At 47.2% G+C, this 14,309-nt stretch overlaps 2 protein-coding genes across 2 annotated transcripts in view; one reads left to right on the forward strand and one right to left on the reverse strand.

Moving 5' to 3' along the window:
* RGS6 (regulator of G protein signaling 6) overlaps positions 1-9,517 on the forward strand; it is a 647,729-nt gene extending 638,212 nt beyond the window's left edge. Inside the window, exon 17 of the mRNA XM_073895513.1 lies at positions 9,378-9,517. Within this exon, the coding sequence (XP_073751614.1) occupies positions 9,378-9,509 (132 nt within the window). The 3' untranslated portion in view covers positions 9,510-9,517. The remainder of the gene's footprint in view (positions 1-9,377) is intronic.
* DPF3 (double PHD fingers 3) overlaps positions 1-14,309 on the reverse strand; it is a 245,239-nt gene that overhangs the window by 26,704 nt on the left and 204,226 nt on the right. The window lies entirely within an intron of this gene.

A 14,309-nucleotide genomic window follows, 5' to 3' on the forward strand; every position in this document is an offset into this window, starting at 1 on the left:
CATGAATAAGATTGATCTTGCTGTTTACTTAGAAAGCTGGAGAGTTGATTTTACATGGGCTTTATTTTTTCCTCCAGATAAATTAAGGAGTTGAGATAGTACAAGAGAAAGCAAATCAATGGCTATTTCCAGTTACCAGCATCTGTCTTCAGATTTAATAGAAATGATGCTCTAAGACAAGTAGTTTATTCAGTACAATAATACCCATCGATGTCAGAGTACCGCAGAAGGAGAGCTTTTCCTGGTAGTTTGTAAATGTGGACCAGAGCCTCACAACTGTTGGAAGACTCACAAAGCCCTTCTGGGTTAAGTGATGGTCAACTCCATTACACAACCAGGGAAATGAAATGAGTATCTCTGAAATGGCCCTGGTTCACCTGAAGGATAGGAATGAGAGAATTAGGAATACATCACCAGAAACCTAACCTCCCTTCAGAGATAGCTAAATATGTGGCACATATACCACTTTTCCATCCCATACTCATGGCAGACATCACTAATCAATTCAACATTCTCTTCCTGTCCTCATGGCTGAGACCTTCGGATCCTTCTCAGCCCAGCACTCCAAGCAACCATGACCAGTCTGAGTTTTCATATAAAAAGAAAAGAGCTGCTACCTCTGAGCTGGAAGCTGGTAAGCTTAATAGGTTAAAAGGCTCCTGTGAGAATTAAGGATTCAAGCCTTAAGAAGTTCACCAGTCAAATATTTAACTCCTATTTCCCTTTCTGTGAGTCAGAGACCCTATCTAAACAACTAGGACCACTAACCCAACGGTGGCCTTGTTTTGTGGCTGGATGAACAGGCGGTATTCCCACAGTCACATACTCTTGTTTTCACAGAAAATGATCTGAAAGACCCTTTCTAAAGAGATTTTTTTTTTTTTTTAAATAGTGGTTAACAGTTTTTAAAACTACTCCAGCAGTTATGAGGTATCAACTCACCCCTCCTTAAGTAATTCCTCTGTCTCTCATTGCCTGGGGCGAGAAGTAAGCTCTTAGCATTCCAAGCCTCTTTGCTGTCCCGTCACAACTGCCTTTTTTAGAGTCATCTTCTTTCATGACCCTGACCCAACTACCACTACACCCCATGCAACGGCCACACAGAAAAGCACTTGCCGATTCCTCCCTCTTCCCACCCCAGCCCCCCCAAAACCCGCTCTTTTTGCACTTCACACTTTTGGACACAAAGGTCTCTCTGTCCTATCCCTCAGCCAAACCTGTCAAGCTGATGGTCTACACTCCAGCTACATAAAATGGGGTCCATGAACTAGCAGCCTGAGCATCACTTGGGAGCTTGTTAGAAACACCCACTCCTGACCTCTGAACCTAAATCTGCATTTTAACAAGATCTCCAGGTGACTTGTGTGTACAGTGAATTTTGAGATGCACTGCCCTAAATCCATTCCTTCTCTTTCTGGGATCCCCACTCAGTCTTCATTCTCTCTAATCTGACTTCCCTCCCCAGCTCTCCACCAAAACAACTTTCATCGAATGAGGGAAACTGTCAATTCATACATGAATAAAAGAATCAATGAAATAACCACTCCCTCCTTTTGCCTATCCTTGGAACTTCTATTCATCCTTCAAGGCCAGCCCCACTTCTGTAAAGACCAATGCAGACGAGGAAACCCAAGTGCCAAGAGGCTGGGGGCACTGCCGGAACACAGCCAGTACATACTCTCGGCACCCACACTGTGCCACCTTTGAGTGACATCAGGAAAGAGGCCCATGATCTCCTGCAGAAGGCCCTTGCAGCCATGGTCAGAGGCCGAGCTCCAAGGCCAGAGCAGGCACGGCAAGTCTAACGTTGCTTTGTGGCCAAGGCCCCAGGTGGGCCGAGCAAATCAGCTTCCCTTGTTCGGTTCCTATCTACTGCCGCATACGCTACCCAATCCCCCAACCCCTTCCCAAGCAGCCCCACTTCCTTGCCTCGAGGGGGAAGTTCTCCTTTTCCTTTGGAGCACAAGGCCCTCAGAGGAAATATCAGTCACTGGTCTCCCCATTTTCCCACGCCAAAGCAATGCCATTGTGGTGATCCTGTAGCTTTCCCACCTTAGAGCCCATAAGAAACACCAGGGGAGATGCAGATCCTGACAGGGGTGGGAGTCCTGGGGCCACACTCAGGGGACCCCCCCCCCCCGCCTCCTAGACTCTCCTCATATCAGCAAACTGTGCCACGATGCTGGTATATGGGACCACAGGCAAGTCCACCAACTACTCTGATCCTGAGTCTGCCTTGGTCAAATGAGGCTCCAGAATCTTTCCTGCCCACCTCATCCTTCAAATGTGAGGATCACAGCAATACAGTGTGTGCTACTGCTTTGTTAAACTGGAACACACTTTTAAAAAAAGCAAGGTTTTACCACTCTTCTGCTTTGTTTTGGCACCAACCAACAGCCTCTATTCTCATTCCCAGAAATTCTGTATTTCTCTCAACCTCATAGCCTACTGTCGACATACTCTTAAGTGTTTCAGACAGTCCTGTGATTGTTGGATGCAAAAGACATCAATTCGTACTGGCCAGTGTCCAGACATAAGCTACATCTTCCTGATAGCAGTTCTGTGTGCCAGAGACCCATGGGTCCCGTGCATAAACAGGAGGCCCTTGCTTCCTCTCAGGGGCCTCAGGCCAACATACACTCTCTCCCCAAGATAAAGCCTTTTAGACAACAAAGCACTCAGAATATTTCCTTTGTGTCAATAAGAACAGACCCAAGTGCCCACCCCAGTGTTAGGAAAGAGTTAAGGCGGCATTTCCATTGTGTTGTTACAAACCATTGAATATCTTTGCAGCCTAATTAAATTGCACTCTTGCAACGAACGATGAATGAATTAGCCCCAGAACAAGCATTGCTTTCTGCCATTTTCTATTTTAGTGTCGATTTAACCATCTTAAGAGGAGAACACAGGAGCCCACATCAGAAGGGGACAGCTCGTCAGAGCCGGGTTGGCCCTTACTCACTGAGTGAGCCGGTACTCCTTCCCCTCATCGGAAGCTCCGACCACTACTCCTTACCACGCGCCACCCTCCCTGCACTGCTTCTCGCACGCCTGTATCCAGAGACTCCACGCCCATCCTCGAAGTCACACCTCTGCATATATCCACGGACCCCCTCTCTCTTTCCTACTCCCCCCAACCCCAGTTCAGCCCAACCCTTGCCTGCTCTGTGCCTGTACCCCAGCCACGGTGCTGACCAGCCTCCATTGAAATGGCAACCACAAATCTTGGCAGTAACTCCCATTTCTCCCTGGGCAAACCACTCTCCCACACCTCTCCATTTTCTCCAGTCTCCCATAGCTTGCATCACTTCCTCACACTCTCCTTATTTCATTGAAAAACATATATTCGTGATCAGAATAAAACGATCTCTTCTTCTCCATGCACATCCCCCCAGCCCCCTGCACCCGTGCTCCTCCTATTACTAGAAACAAACTCTCCCAGCTCCAACCCAAGGCTAATCCCCCAATTGTGCCTGGATCCCAACCTCTCACACCTCCCTGAGAATTCTGTTCCTGCTGTTCTTTCCTCTGGCTTCAATTTCTCTCTGCTGGCATACAAACACGTTGTAAGAGCTCCCGTCTTTCAAAGACACCTCCCTGACTGAGCATCCCTTCCATCAAGGACCCAATTTCTGCTCCTCTTTTCAGCCCGACTCCTCCAAAGGGCCATCCCCTTTCAGCACTCTCTTGTCTTCCTTCCACCTCCCCAGCTGCCCCCTATCAATCTCCTTTGCTGGAATCCCGTCTTCTCTCTAACTCTAGACCCTTCTTTTTATCTAGTTAAACTCACTTCCCCCAGATAGCATCCACACACTTCTAACTCCCAGATTGATCTCTCCAGCACGGACCTGGGCCCTGAGCTCCAGACTCATAGAACCGCTGGCCATGGTGGTTGGAAACCCAACGCCTAAAAGTAAGAAAGATCCAAGATGGCAAAGGATCACTGTGGGAACATCCCCATCTCAGGGGACCCTGAAGGCAGGAGGGGAGCCTGCAGCGGGGGGCTATCTTATCTTCATGGAGCTGGGAGGTAGAACTCATAGCAAGCAGAAAAGCCGATAGCACCAGCTTTCAGAACTCCCAGGATGCATTTGGGATCATGAATAAGTAAAGAGGTGATCACAGGTTCCAGAAATCATGAGACCAGAGAGGAGAGATGAAGTGAGAAGAGGAAGAATTAGTAAACCTGGGGGAAGGACATGGGGTGAGGGCAGGGAGGACGGGAGACAAAGAAGGAAGCTGGAAGGAATGGGTAACGGAATGGAAGTAAGAACCCAGAAAAGAGATCTGGGTGCTTACGTATTCAGGAGACACAACCAGAATGCTGGCTGAATTCTTAAAAAGATGTAGAAACTCAATTCTCCGAGTCTTCCCTAGAAGAGTATTCAGCACTATTACTACGAACAGTTCCCATTTATCAAGGTGCTTCCTGAGTGCTAGACACTTTGAACACACGTCCTCATTGAACGCTTGAAACAACCTGTGACCCAGGTGCCACTGTCCCCATTTTATAGAAGCTGAAGCTCAGAGTAGGGAAGAATCTACTCAAGACATCCTGGCAAAGGGTTGCACAATGCACAGCCACATCTTATCCCAACATCCATGCAGGCAACTACCATACCACTGAGCCACAGGAGACAGACCGTGGAGGGACCCTTCTCCTGACACAAGAAGGCTGAGGTGCCAATGGGCCACCCTCCAGGGAGCACTGGGCCTTCTGAGCATCCGGTGGCTTCCCCAGTCTGAGGGCTGCCCTCCTGCACTAAGGTCCTGCTTTCCTCTCCCCCACCCCTATCCCCTGTTCCCCCTCCAGGCTGGGGAGTATGAAGGGAGTCTGAGGAGTCTGCAGGGTGGTGTAAGGATCTGGGGGAACTTGTCATCCCAGCCCCCACAGCTAATCCAGGATCCTGGATTAAAGGTGCTCCTGAATTACCCAAGGGCAAAATCAGGTCAAGGCCACCTCCAAACCTGACCCTCGCAGAGTTAAAGGTGAGGAACTGGAAGAGCTTTGAGGCAAAGAAGCTAATTAGTTCCCTAAAACCAAAAGGGGAGGAACAGAGACTGGATAGAGGAGGTAGCTGGAGGAGGAGGCCCAAGGAAGAGAGCATTCAAGGGGGAGTCCAGAGCCTCAGGCCTACATGGCCCCGAGGGAGCTCTGAAATCTTGGCGGTGACTCTGTTTCCTCCTCTGTTGGATCTGCTCTGAGGCCTCCTCTCTGCTCCCAACAGCCTCGGACAGAGTGGCAGTCGGGGCCAATGCAGCCTCATGTGAAATGGGCCCAGTCTGTGGGACAATGGAGCCTGACCTCCGGAAGGCCAGAGCTGGACAGCATCAATGCTTCCCCGCAGGTGTGCACCCCACAGGGGCCCGGGGAGCCACATGGGAGATGCCCGGTCTAACCCAACCCAGTCAGTTCTCCGTCTCCCTCTCCAGGGGAAGAGATGGATGGATGCGGGCGGGCAGGGATTCACGGGGGGGGGGGGGGGGGGGAGGTGTGGGTGGAGTGGGGGGGGGGGGACCCCCGGGGGGGAGGGGGGGGGGGGGGGGGGGGGGGGGGGGGGGCGCAGAGAGGACAGAGGAGCCCTCGGCTCCCGCAGCGTAACCGGGAACAGGGGGCAGGGTAGGATACAAACTGCCATCTCTCTTTCCCAAACCCCTGGAACGGTGCCTGGAACTTCCACCAGTGAACTGACCCCCGTGGCTTAAAAACTTGACTTCCAAAAAGCCGCAGTTAAAATGCAAAGCAGTTTGTCAGACCAGCTCACTCCCTCATGGGTTCCTCACTCAGTCTCCTCAGAGCCTCTGACCGTCGGCACCACGGTGAGCCTAGGACCACCCGGTCCAACCCCTTCTCTCAACACCTGAGGACACTGAGCCCCCAAAAGGTGAAGTGACCAGCCCAGAGCCACGGGACAAGGTAGCAGCGAGGCTGGAAGGTTAACCCGCGTCTCCTAGGTCTTTCTACAGTGTGGACTCGCTCCTGGGAGTGTAACTCAGGTGGTCTGGAATCATGGCATCCTGTTCCTGGGGCCGCCTCTGCTTCAGTTCAGCCACCACAGCAAAAGAGAGCCCCTGGGGCCTCACCAGCTGACTCCTCCCTGACCCTGCCTTCCGGAAGGATGAGTGCACATCAAAACCCTGGGGCCAAACTATTCCTGGGTACTGTCCATTCTGCACCCAGCTCCCTTTTCCACGGCCTCCTGGGTAAGAGAAGTGTCCAGAAGGGGATAACTCTAAAGGCTTTCACAGAAAAAAGACCCTTCTCAGAAACATTCCTCTGGACAATGGGAATAAGGCAAGCAAAGAGGGGGACGGAAGAAAAAGATAGGTTTGGTTGTTTGGTTAATGTCACCTTCTCACCAAAATGGTATCATGGAACTTTGGAGTTCATCTGACTAATATACCAGGTTGGATTCCTTATTTACAAAGATGGAGAATGAATTTCTTTTGAAGCAGATCAACCAAATGATGCCTGGAGCCTTAAAATGAGGTAATGAGAAGCAAAGAAGTCCCAGGAGAGGAAAAGTACCGCATCTGGGATTGAGAGGAAGCTCTTCGCTCCCCTCCCGACAGATGCATAGACACCTAAAGTGGTCCCACCGAACTGCCTGGCACTGGGGAGCCTGGCCAGGGCAGCTGGCTCTTTGCAATGACCCAGTCAGCCCTTGCTGGGAAACGTAGATTCATTAGCATACTGGCAAAACCCACAGTGCTGACCGGCCAGTGGGTAACAGGACTCCCGGCCAGGATGGATTCTCCCAGGAACCAGCAGGACTCTTGTTACTAAAAAAAAAAAAAGTAAAGTTTCACAGAGGAGGTTGGGGGAGAGGAAACCAGAATGAACAGAAGCCCAGAGCTCTTGGTTTAAGAAATGAGGGAGGAGAATGCAGAAGGCTCCCCCTCCCTGGCCGATGGTTAGAAAGGAAGGAAAGAGCACCGGCTTTTGAAGTCAAAGCAGATCAGTACTTGCCATTTCTCCTCCTCTTTCCCTCAGCTGTAAAATAGGCCCAACATCCCAGGGTTGTTAGAGGAGATGACGAGACTAGAGAACGTGTGATGGCATAAGGCTGCTCAGGGAACCTGGTGCCCCTTCTCTCCCTTACAATACAAAACCCCATCTAGTCCAGAGGGAAAGCCCCAGGGGAAACTCTCTCCCAGTAAACCCTGAAACAAGGCACAGGGGCCTTCCCAGGGAGGAGGGCTGTCCCAGTGGTGGTGGGCTGACTCATTTGGCCAACCATCCTTAATTTCCCTCTTCACATTTTGGGAGCCCTGGAGTGCTCTTCCCCCAAATGAGGCATGCAGCAGAAATGAGCTGTGATTAGCACAGCAGAGACCAGAAGATGGGGGCAGGGGAGGGCAAGGTGCAGAGTTTCCTGGAATTAATGGAGAGGGAGCAGGAAGGGCAAGTTGCTGTCTCGGAAGATCTCTCTCTGCGCCAATCACCAGGCAGGGACTTCTTTTTTAAAGCCAACCTTCTCAACCTCTGTAGGGCAAAATCAACTCTGAGAGCTGCCTGTGATAGATCTAATGTGCCATTAGAGGCAGGCCTGGGGTGTTTTCTGCAGGGCACACAGTGAAATTTCAAGTCAATATGTAGGTGATGTAGGTGGAGGCATGAAACAGACACAGAACACTGCACTGGATGCAGTTAACATTTGGCCCCAGCGCACTGGCCCTACCCAAGCTGCAGCATCGATGCAGTCAAAGGCAGATGAAGGGAAGAGAGAATTTGACAGGGTTTGGTGAGACGGGGCCATAGGAGGCCCAGGTGCTGCATAAACGTCAGCGGGGGCGGACTGTGGAGATGGCAGGGGGAAGTGAAGTGGATCCAGAAGCTGGCATCCAATTGTTTTTGCTTTTCTCAGAGGGAAGATGGATATTCCTCTATCGCGGGTTTCAATTCTGTGCTGGGAGGTGACATTTTCAGTCCAGGTCTCTTGCCACTTCAGGGCATGCCCCCACCAACATAAGTGCCACTGAACGTTACAGGCAAATAATAAGCAAAAGCAAATGCACTAGAGATCTAGAGTCTAGCCCGGGCCCCGCCCTTCCCCCTGGCTCTGACCATGTCACCTAACCCTGCTGAGTTTTGGCCCATGCATCTGCTAAGTGGGACAGTAACCCGACTAGGCTGCCAGGGAACTAACCTTGAGAGCATGGTGGAAGTGCCAACCGTTCTTGGCCAAGTAGAGAAGATGGCCCTACTCTTTGGACTCATGACGCATGTTCCCCCCACACGGCTACACCTCTTTCAGCCCTGGGGGCCAGCGAAGAACCCACCGATGAGATGAAGTGGGGAGACATGAGCATGGGAGGTAGAAATGGAAGTGAGGACTCAGGAACTGTAATCTCGGGTCTTCTTGATTCCTCCACATGAAAAGCAGCAAAGTGCAAACAGGCAATGGTACCAGGAGCTTGCACACCCAAAGCAAGGCAATGGCCAGAATCTGAGCCTCCTTTCCTTGATTTTCCTCAACTACATTCAGTGACCGGTAGGTCTAAAGGGCACTTTTTCAAATAAAGTCTCCACCTTGACGAAAAGGACAAAATTGATTTGATCCCAAATTTCAATCTCTTAGATACAAAGCTCTCTGGGGCCAACCAGCCTCCCAGGATATCCCATACTCCTCTTCAAATGTGTTACAAACCAGGAGATACTAGAAGATGGTTTCAGAATAATACTTGGTAGAAAAAGCCCACAGAATTATTTGATACTCAGCAAGACGAACGTTTCATCAGTTGGCCAAGCATCACTTGATGCTTGGCCAAGACAGGATACACTGGGGTTCTGTCACAGGTCATTTAGAAGGAGTCCTAACCACTTCTTTCCCCCCGCAAGGGCTAGGATCCTATAGTCACAACAGGGTCAGAGACAGTCTGGTAGGGAAGAGTATATGAACCCAAACTTCTTGACGTGTAGTTTGGCTGTCCTCATTCAGCCATCCCAAACGTCACGTTCATCCCACTCAAGAACCCAGGACACACTGACTTCCTCCCATTCCTGTTTCCCGCATTGTGGCTCGGGCCTCACCATGCCAGGATGCTATGTACATTCCTCTGACTTCTCTCCACAGCCCAGGACCTTCCCCCACTCCATTCAGGCTCATCTCACGCTGGCTGCAACCCCACCGTGCTGCTCACACCGCTGCGCTTTGGCTCAGGTACTTCCCACTTTCAGTGGCCTGTCTTCTCTTTGCTCACCCCAACTGTACTCATCGTCCCACAAAGACCTCCCCTGCTACTTCAGCCTGTGCTGGAAACTCCCTTTGCTCAGCTCGGGTGGCACTCACATTTTGTACCAACTTGGCACTTAATTATAAATGGTCTTGTCTTGAATAATATGCTAACCACCTGTCTCCTCTCCTTGTGAACAGAAAAGACGACTTACACAGTGGAGAGAGTCAGAGCCAGAAAATCAGACATTTACAGCCGTGACTACTACCATTGTCAACTCAATCTCCCTGAGTCTCAACTTCCATATCTGTGAAATAGGAATAGTAATCTGAACCTGAAAAGACTGATAGACAGCTTTAACAAGCTAACATCTATAAGAAGCCTATTGGTGACTAGCACATAGAAAGTACCCCCGGAAATTTGTTTCGACTCTTTTATGCCCTGTAAAACTGAGCACAGTATTGCAACATAGAAGACATTCAATAAATGTTTGATTAATTGATCAGGAGCATAAAGCAAACCAATAACCGGAGGGTCGTTAGACAAAGTAACAGTATGCGGTCAAAACGTATTGATCTATTTTTCAATTACGGACAAAAGGTTGATGTCTACAGAGGGAAAACAATCTATTTTAACTAAAGAACTTTTCAGGATTAGAAACTGCCGGTCTCTTTGAACCCATAACTCAGCCAGGGAGAAATTTCAGCCTAAGTGCTCATGCCAGCTACTCCTCACGCCCCTCCTTCACCCCTTCTTATACAAGCTCTCCCCGATCCCAACCTCTTTTATATTTCGGGTCCTCAGAAAGTTGACTTCACACACCAAAAAATACTGTACAATCCCTCCTACTTCTTCAAATCAAACACAGAGCAAAACGATAGGAGTTCTTTTCTATGTTAATGTAGAAAGAACCCTGACCACAGACTTTCCCAAGCAGAATTTTTGTTTTATACGTATAAATATAAAATTAACTTTATCTTTTAATAAGATCTTTCTTCCCCTACCTACTAAGTTGGGGAGAGGGGAGTAGACAACCATGAATATTAGTGAAGTTGTTCAACCAAAATCAAGCTGAGAATCATATCCGGGTCCTTTGAGCAAGGACAAAGCCCGAGGATGATACTGGACGCGGTGGAGCCCAATGAGATGAGAACTGGTTTGGAACTCAGAACTCAGAAGGAGTTGTCAGAAGAATTATTTTCCCTTGTGGCCTTTTAGCCTTACTGTCCTTTCCAATTGCTTCTCGCTGTTCATTTTTTACATATTTAACATTTCTCTGGAGGAAAATGTCTCTTGCCACTGCATTCACTTTCCAGCTGGTGTCTCACATTACCCAAACAATGGAAGTCCCCATACAGCCTTGGGACATTGCTTCGGTATGAATAGGAACCAGCCCAGAAATGTAATTTTGGTTAATGATCACAATACACATTCATAAGACCAATTCTCCCCGTGCCTCCCCACTCCTGGGTGGTGAGTCAGACACTAACTCTTGCAGGTTCCCCAGCTACAATTCAAAGCATTGCCAAACTTGACGAGACCCTGAGAGGTCATCTAGCCCACACCCCTCACTCCTATGCAGAAGTGTTTGGCTATCAGTGAGGTCATATCAGCCTCAATAGTCAAAAATTCTTGAGGAACTGTTTGTCAGTGTGTTCTAAGCCCCTACTTCTCTTGTCCTCTCTAGAGACCAAAAAGATCAGCGTCTTTTCTCTCAATGATGCACATAAGAATAGTAATTAAGTGACCACAATCCTCTCCCCCAAGTTAACCCCAAATCCTTTCCCCTTTTCTTAAAGGGCTTTATTGTTCATCCCTTTAATTATTGCTAATATTCTTTTCTGTACTTTTTTGTTCTCCCAGTTATTTTCAGCTAATTCAAACACAGTGGTGTCAAATATTGAGTAGAAGTGGAGAAATACTTGCCAGCCCTTGCACATTATGCCCAACATAACACAGCCTGGCATCAGGCTAACTCAAAAATAAACAGCACGCTGCTCCTTCAGCTAGTTCCGCTAGAACTTCCAGGTCCATCTCAGTGATGATGGTGTCCTGCCAGGTGATCCCTAACAGCACAGTCCCCATAATCACATCAGTCAAGTGGGTACTAAACCACTGACACCCACTGTGATCACCTCACACCGAAGTAGTTCCTATTCTGGTGGAAGGAAAGATCAGGTAACCACGGGATTGTGCTACTGACACCATATTTATGTAAAATACAAGACATACTGTTTTCTAACTAGAATCTTCCTCCTTCTAGTCAGTGCCTAAATGCGAACATCTGGATGACCCCAGGTATGATCACGGGGTGGAGCTTGGCGCGAATGGAGCAGACATACAACATACTGATCCCAAACCTGAACCCTATTAAGAAAACTTGGAAGTAACTCAGGGGACTTAGCAATAAGCACCCCTAACACACACCCTGAAATCTGAAAAGTTGCTCATTCTCTCCAAACAATGAAGTATCCTCTCACGATGTCTAAAGAGCATCTCTTTGATCCATTTGGCAAGGCAGCTGCCACCTGGCATGACTAGCTCATAGGCCACCCGTCAGGCTCATCCCACACTAACTTGGAAGAAGGTTTGAATTCTGTAGTAGATCTGGTATCAGGAATCTTCATTACCATCTAGGGAAGACAATTACTCGTCGGTTCTTTGGGGATGTGAGGTACTGAGTGGGAGAAGTGTTCTGTTTCTGAATATGACCACAAGCATTGGAGCGCTCAGGAAGAAATGCACCTCGGCAACATCCTCAACACCTCATCACTAACAATTTCAGGAAGCCACAGCCATTGGAGAACCAGAAAGAGGCCATTTCTTTAACTGCAACAACCCCACACCTCCCAAGCTGGGCTCTACTAAATGTCCTTTATCATTTACCTCATATACAAACCACGGTCTATGTTCACTTAGCTTCTAGGAGCCATTTGCCTGAATTCAGCTCTTTTACATTTGGCCTTTTTTCATGCTTAAGTTGGTAGAGATGAATGATGTTAGTCATTATGCCTCCAAGAGTCACCATTGCATATGGCTAGCATGTCGACTGGCTGGATTATTTATAGGTACTTTTGGTAAGCCCTGTACTATTGTAGTTTGGACTCAGCACCAAAACTAGAAAATCTAATAATGGCTTTCTAACATCTTGCGATGGAATTTTTGGCTCAAAAACATTTTTGGGTATAGGCCTCAACACAGCTTACATTACTGATCATGCAATGCACCTCTTGCCCTTCACCTGGTGATGTGAAATTCTTCTCTTAGTCCTGATGCTTCAAAAAGGCCTTAAATACCACCACCACCTCCCAATTTAACAGTGTAATACTCTCTATTTCTGAGTCAGGATCAGCAAACTCTGGCCCATGGGCCAAATCTGACCAGCTAGCTGCCTATTTCTGTAGATAAAGTTTTATAGGAACATGGCTGTGCCCATTCATTTATATATTGTCTGTGGTGGCTTTCATGCTACAGCCCCAGAGCTGAGGAGTAGCAACAGACATCTGGCCTGCAAAGCCTGAAATATTTACTATTTGGACCTTTACAGGAAAAGTTTACAAAGCCCCTGTTATAAAGCATGAGGAAAACAAACTGCTTATTCAGAATAGCCTTCTCCTTCTCTTCTGGACCAAAGAAAATAAAGCAAGAAAACAACCCTGACCCAAGTGACTAGTTCTTGCATATACTACTTTGCATGAAACCTGTTCTCCGTTGTAGTGTCTTCTGAAATAAGATGCATATAAGATGTGAAATACCTAAGAAAAATTTAAATAACAAAAATTCTGGAATGACATATATATTTTTATATAAAATATAAATTTACATAGGGGCACCTGGGTGGCTCAGTTGGTTGGGCATCCAACTCTTGGTTTCGGCTCAGCTCATGATCTCAGGGTCCTGGGGTCAAGCCCCGCATTGGGCTCTGCATTCTGTGTGGAGTCTGCTTGTCCCTCCTCCTCCCCCTCTGCCCCTCCCCATGCTCTCTCTCTCTCTCTCTCAAATAAATAAAATCTTTAAAATACATATATATTTATGTAAAAATATATAATAAAAATATGTATATTCCTCCCGAATTTTTATTTAAATTTCTTTTCAGTATTTTATATCTTCTATGCATCTCATTTCAGAGAACACTTTGTAAAATATATATTTATTTAGGGGCGCCTGAGTGGCTCAATTAAGTGTCCGACTCTTGATTTTGCCTCAAGGTCATGATCTCAGGGTCATAAGATCAAGTCCCATGTCAAGCTATGCCCTGGGCATGGAGCCTGCTTAAGATTTTCTCTCTGTCCCTCCCCACTCTCTCTCTCCAAAAAAAAAAAAAAAATAAATAAAATTATATATATATACACACACATATATATTTTTTAAATATATATGTAAAAGTATATATACTTTTATATATATCCTTTTTTAATGTACTTTAAAATATATATATATTTCTTTTAATCAAAGCAAGTTCTAAATTTGCTCTTTTGGGGATACAATAAAACTTGAATTGAGTTTTGGTCACATGGAGTAATTTGCAAATCTTAGAAAAGAAGGGTAAAAGGAATGTGATATAACAGATGACTGGTCAGCAATGAGAATAAAGTGAAGTAAAGATAAAGAATAAAAAGCATATCTTTGGGGCACCTGGGTGGCTCAGTCAGTTAAGCATCTGCCTTCAGCTCACGTGATGATCCCAGGGCCCTGGGATCAAGCCCTGCATTGGGCTCCCTGCTCAGTGGGGTTCTACTTCTCCCTCTGCGCCCCCATGCTTGCATGCTCTCTCATGTACAAGCTCTCTCTCTCTGAAATAAACAAAAATATATATATAAAATATATTATATATAATATATATATATATGTATATATATATATATATCTTTCAATGTATAGCCACACCCAGGGTTTCAAAGAGAAACTCTTTCATTCATATGCAGAGAGAGAGGGAGTGGATAGGGTAGTATCTTCTACTAGAATTTCATTCTGAATCCCTAATGTGCTTAATAATGACCTAGCTCCATCCAGGGGCCCATTCCCAGCACGTAACAATTCTAAGTCAGGTTACCATTAGACACATCCATAGGTAAAGTGAAGGAGTTTGGTCAAGGCATTCCATCCTCAACTTCAACCTTACCTAGACTGGA

This window comes from Callorhinus ursinus, unplaced genomic scaffold (assembly GCF_003265705.2).
Source record: "Callorhinus ursinus isolate GAN/ISIS: 27379988/994484 unplaced genomic scaffold, GSC_fseal_2.0 scaffold8, whole genome shotgun sequence".
Taxonomy (NCBI): domain Eukaryota; kingdom Metazoa; phylum Chordata; class Mammalia; order Carnivora; family Otariidae; genus Callorhinus; species Callorhinus ursinus.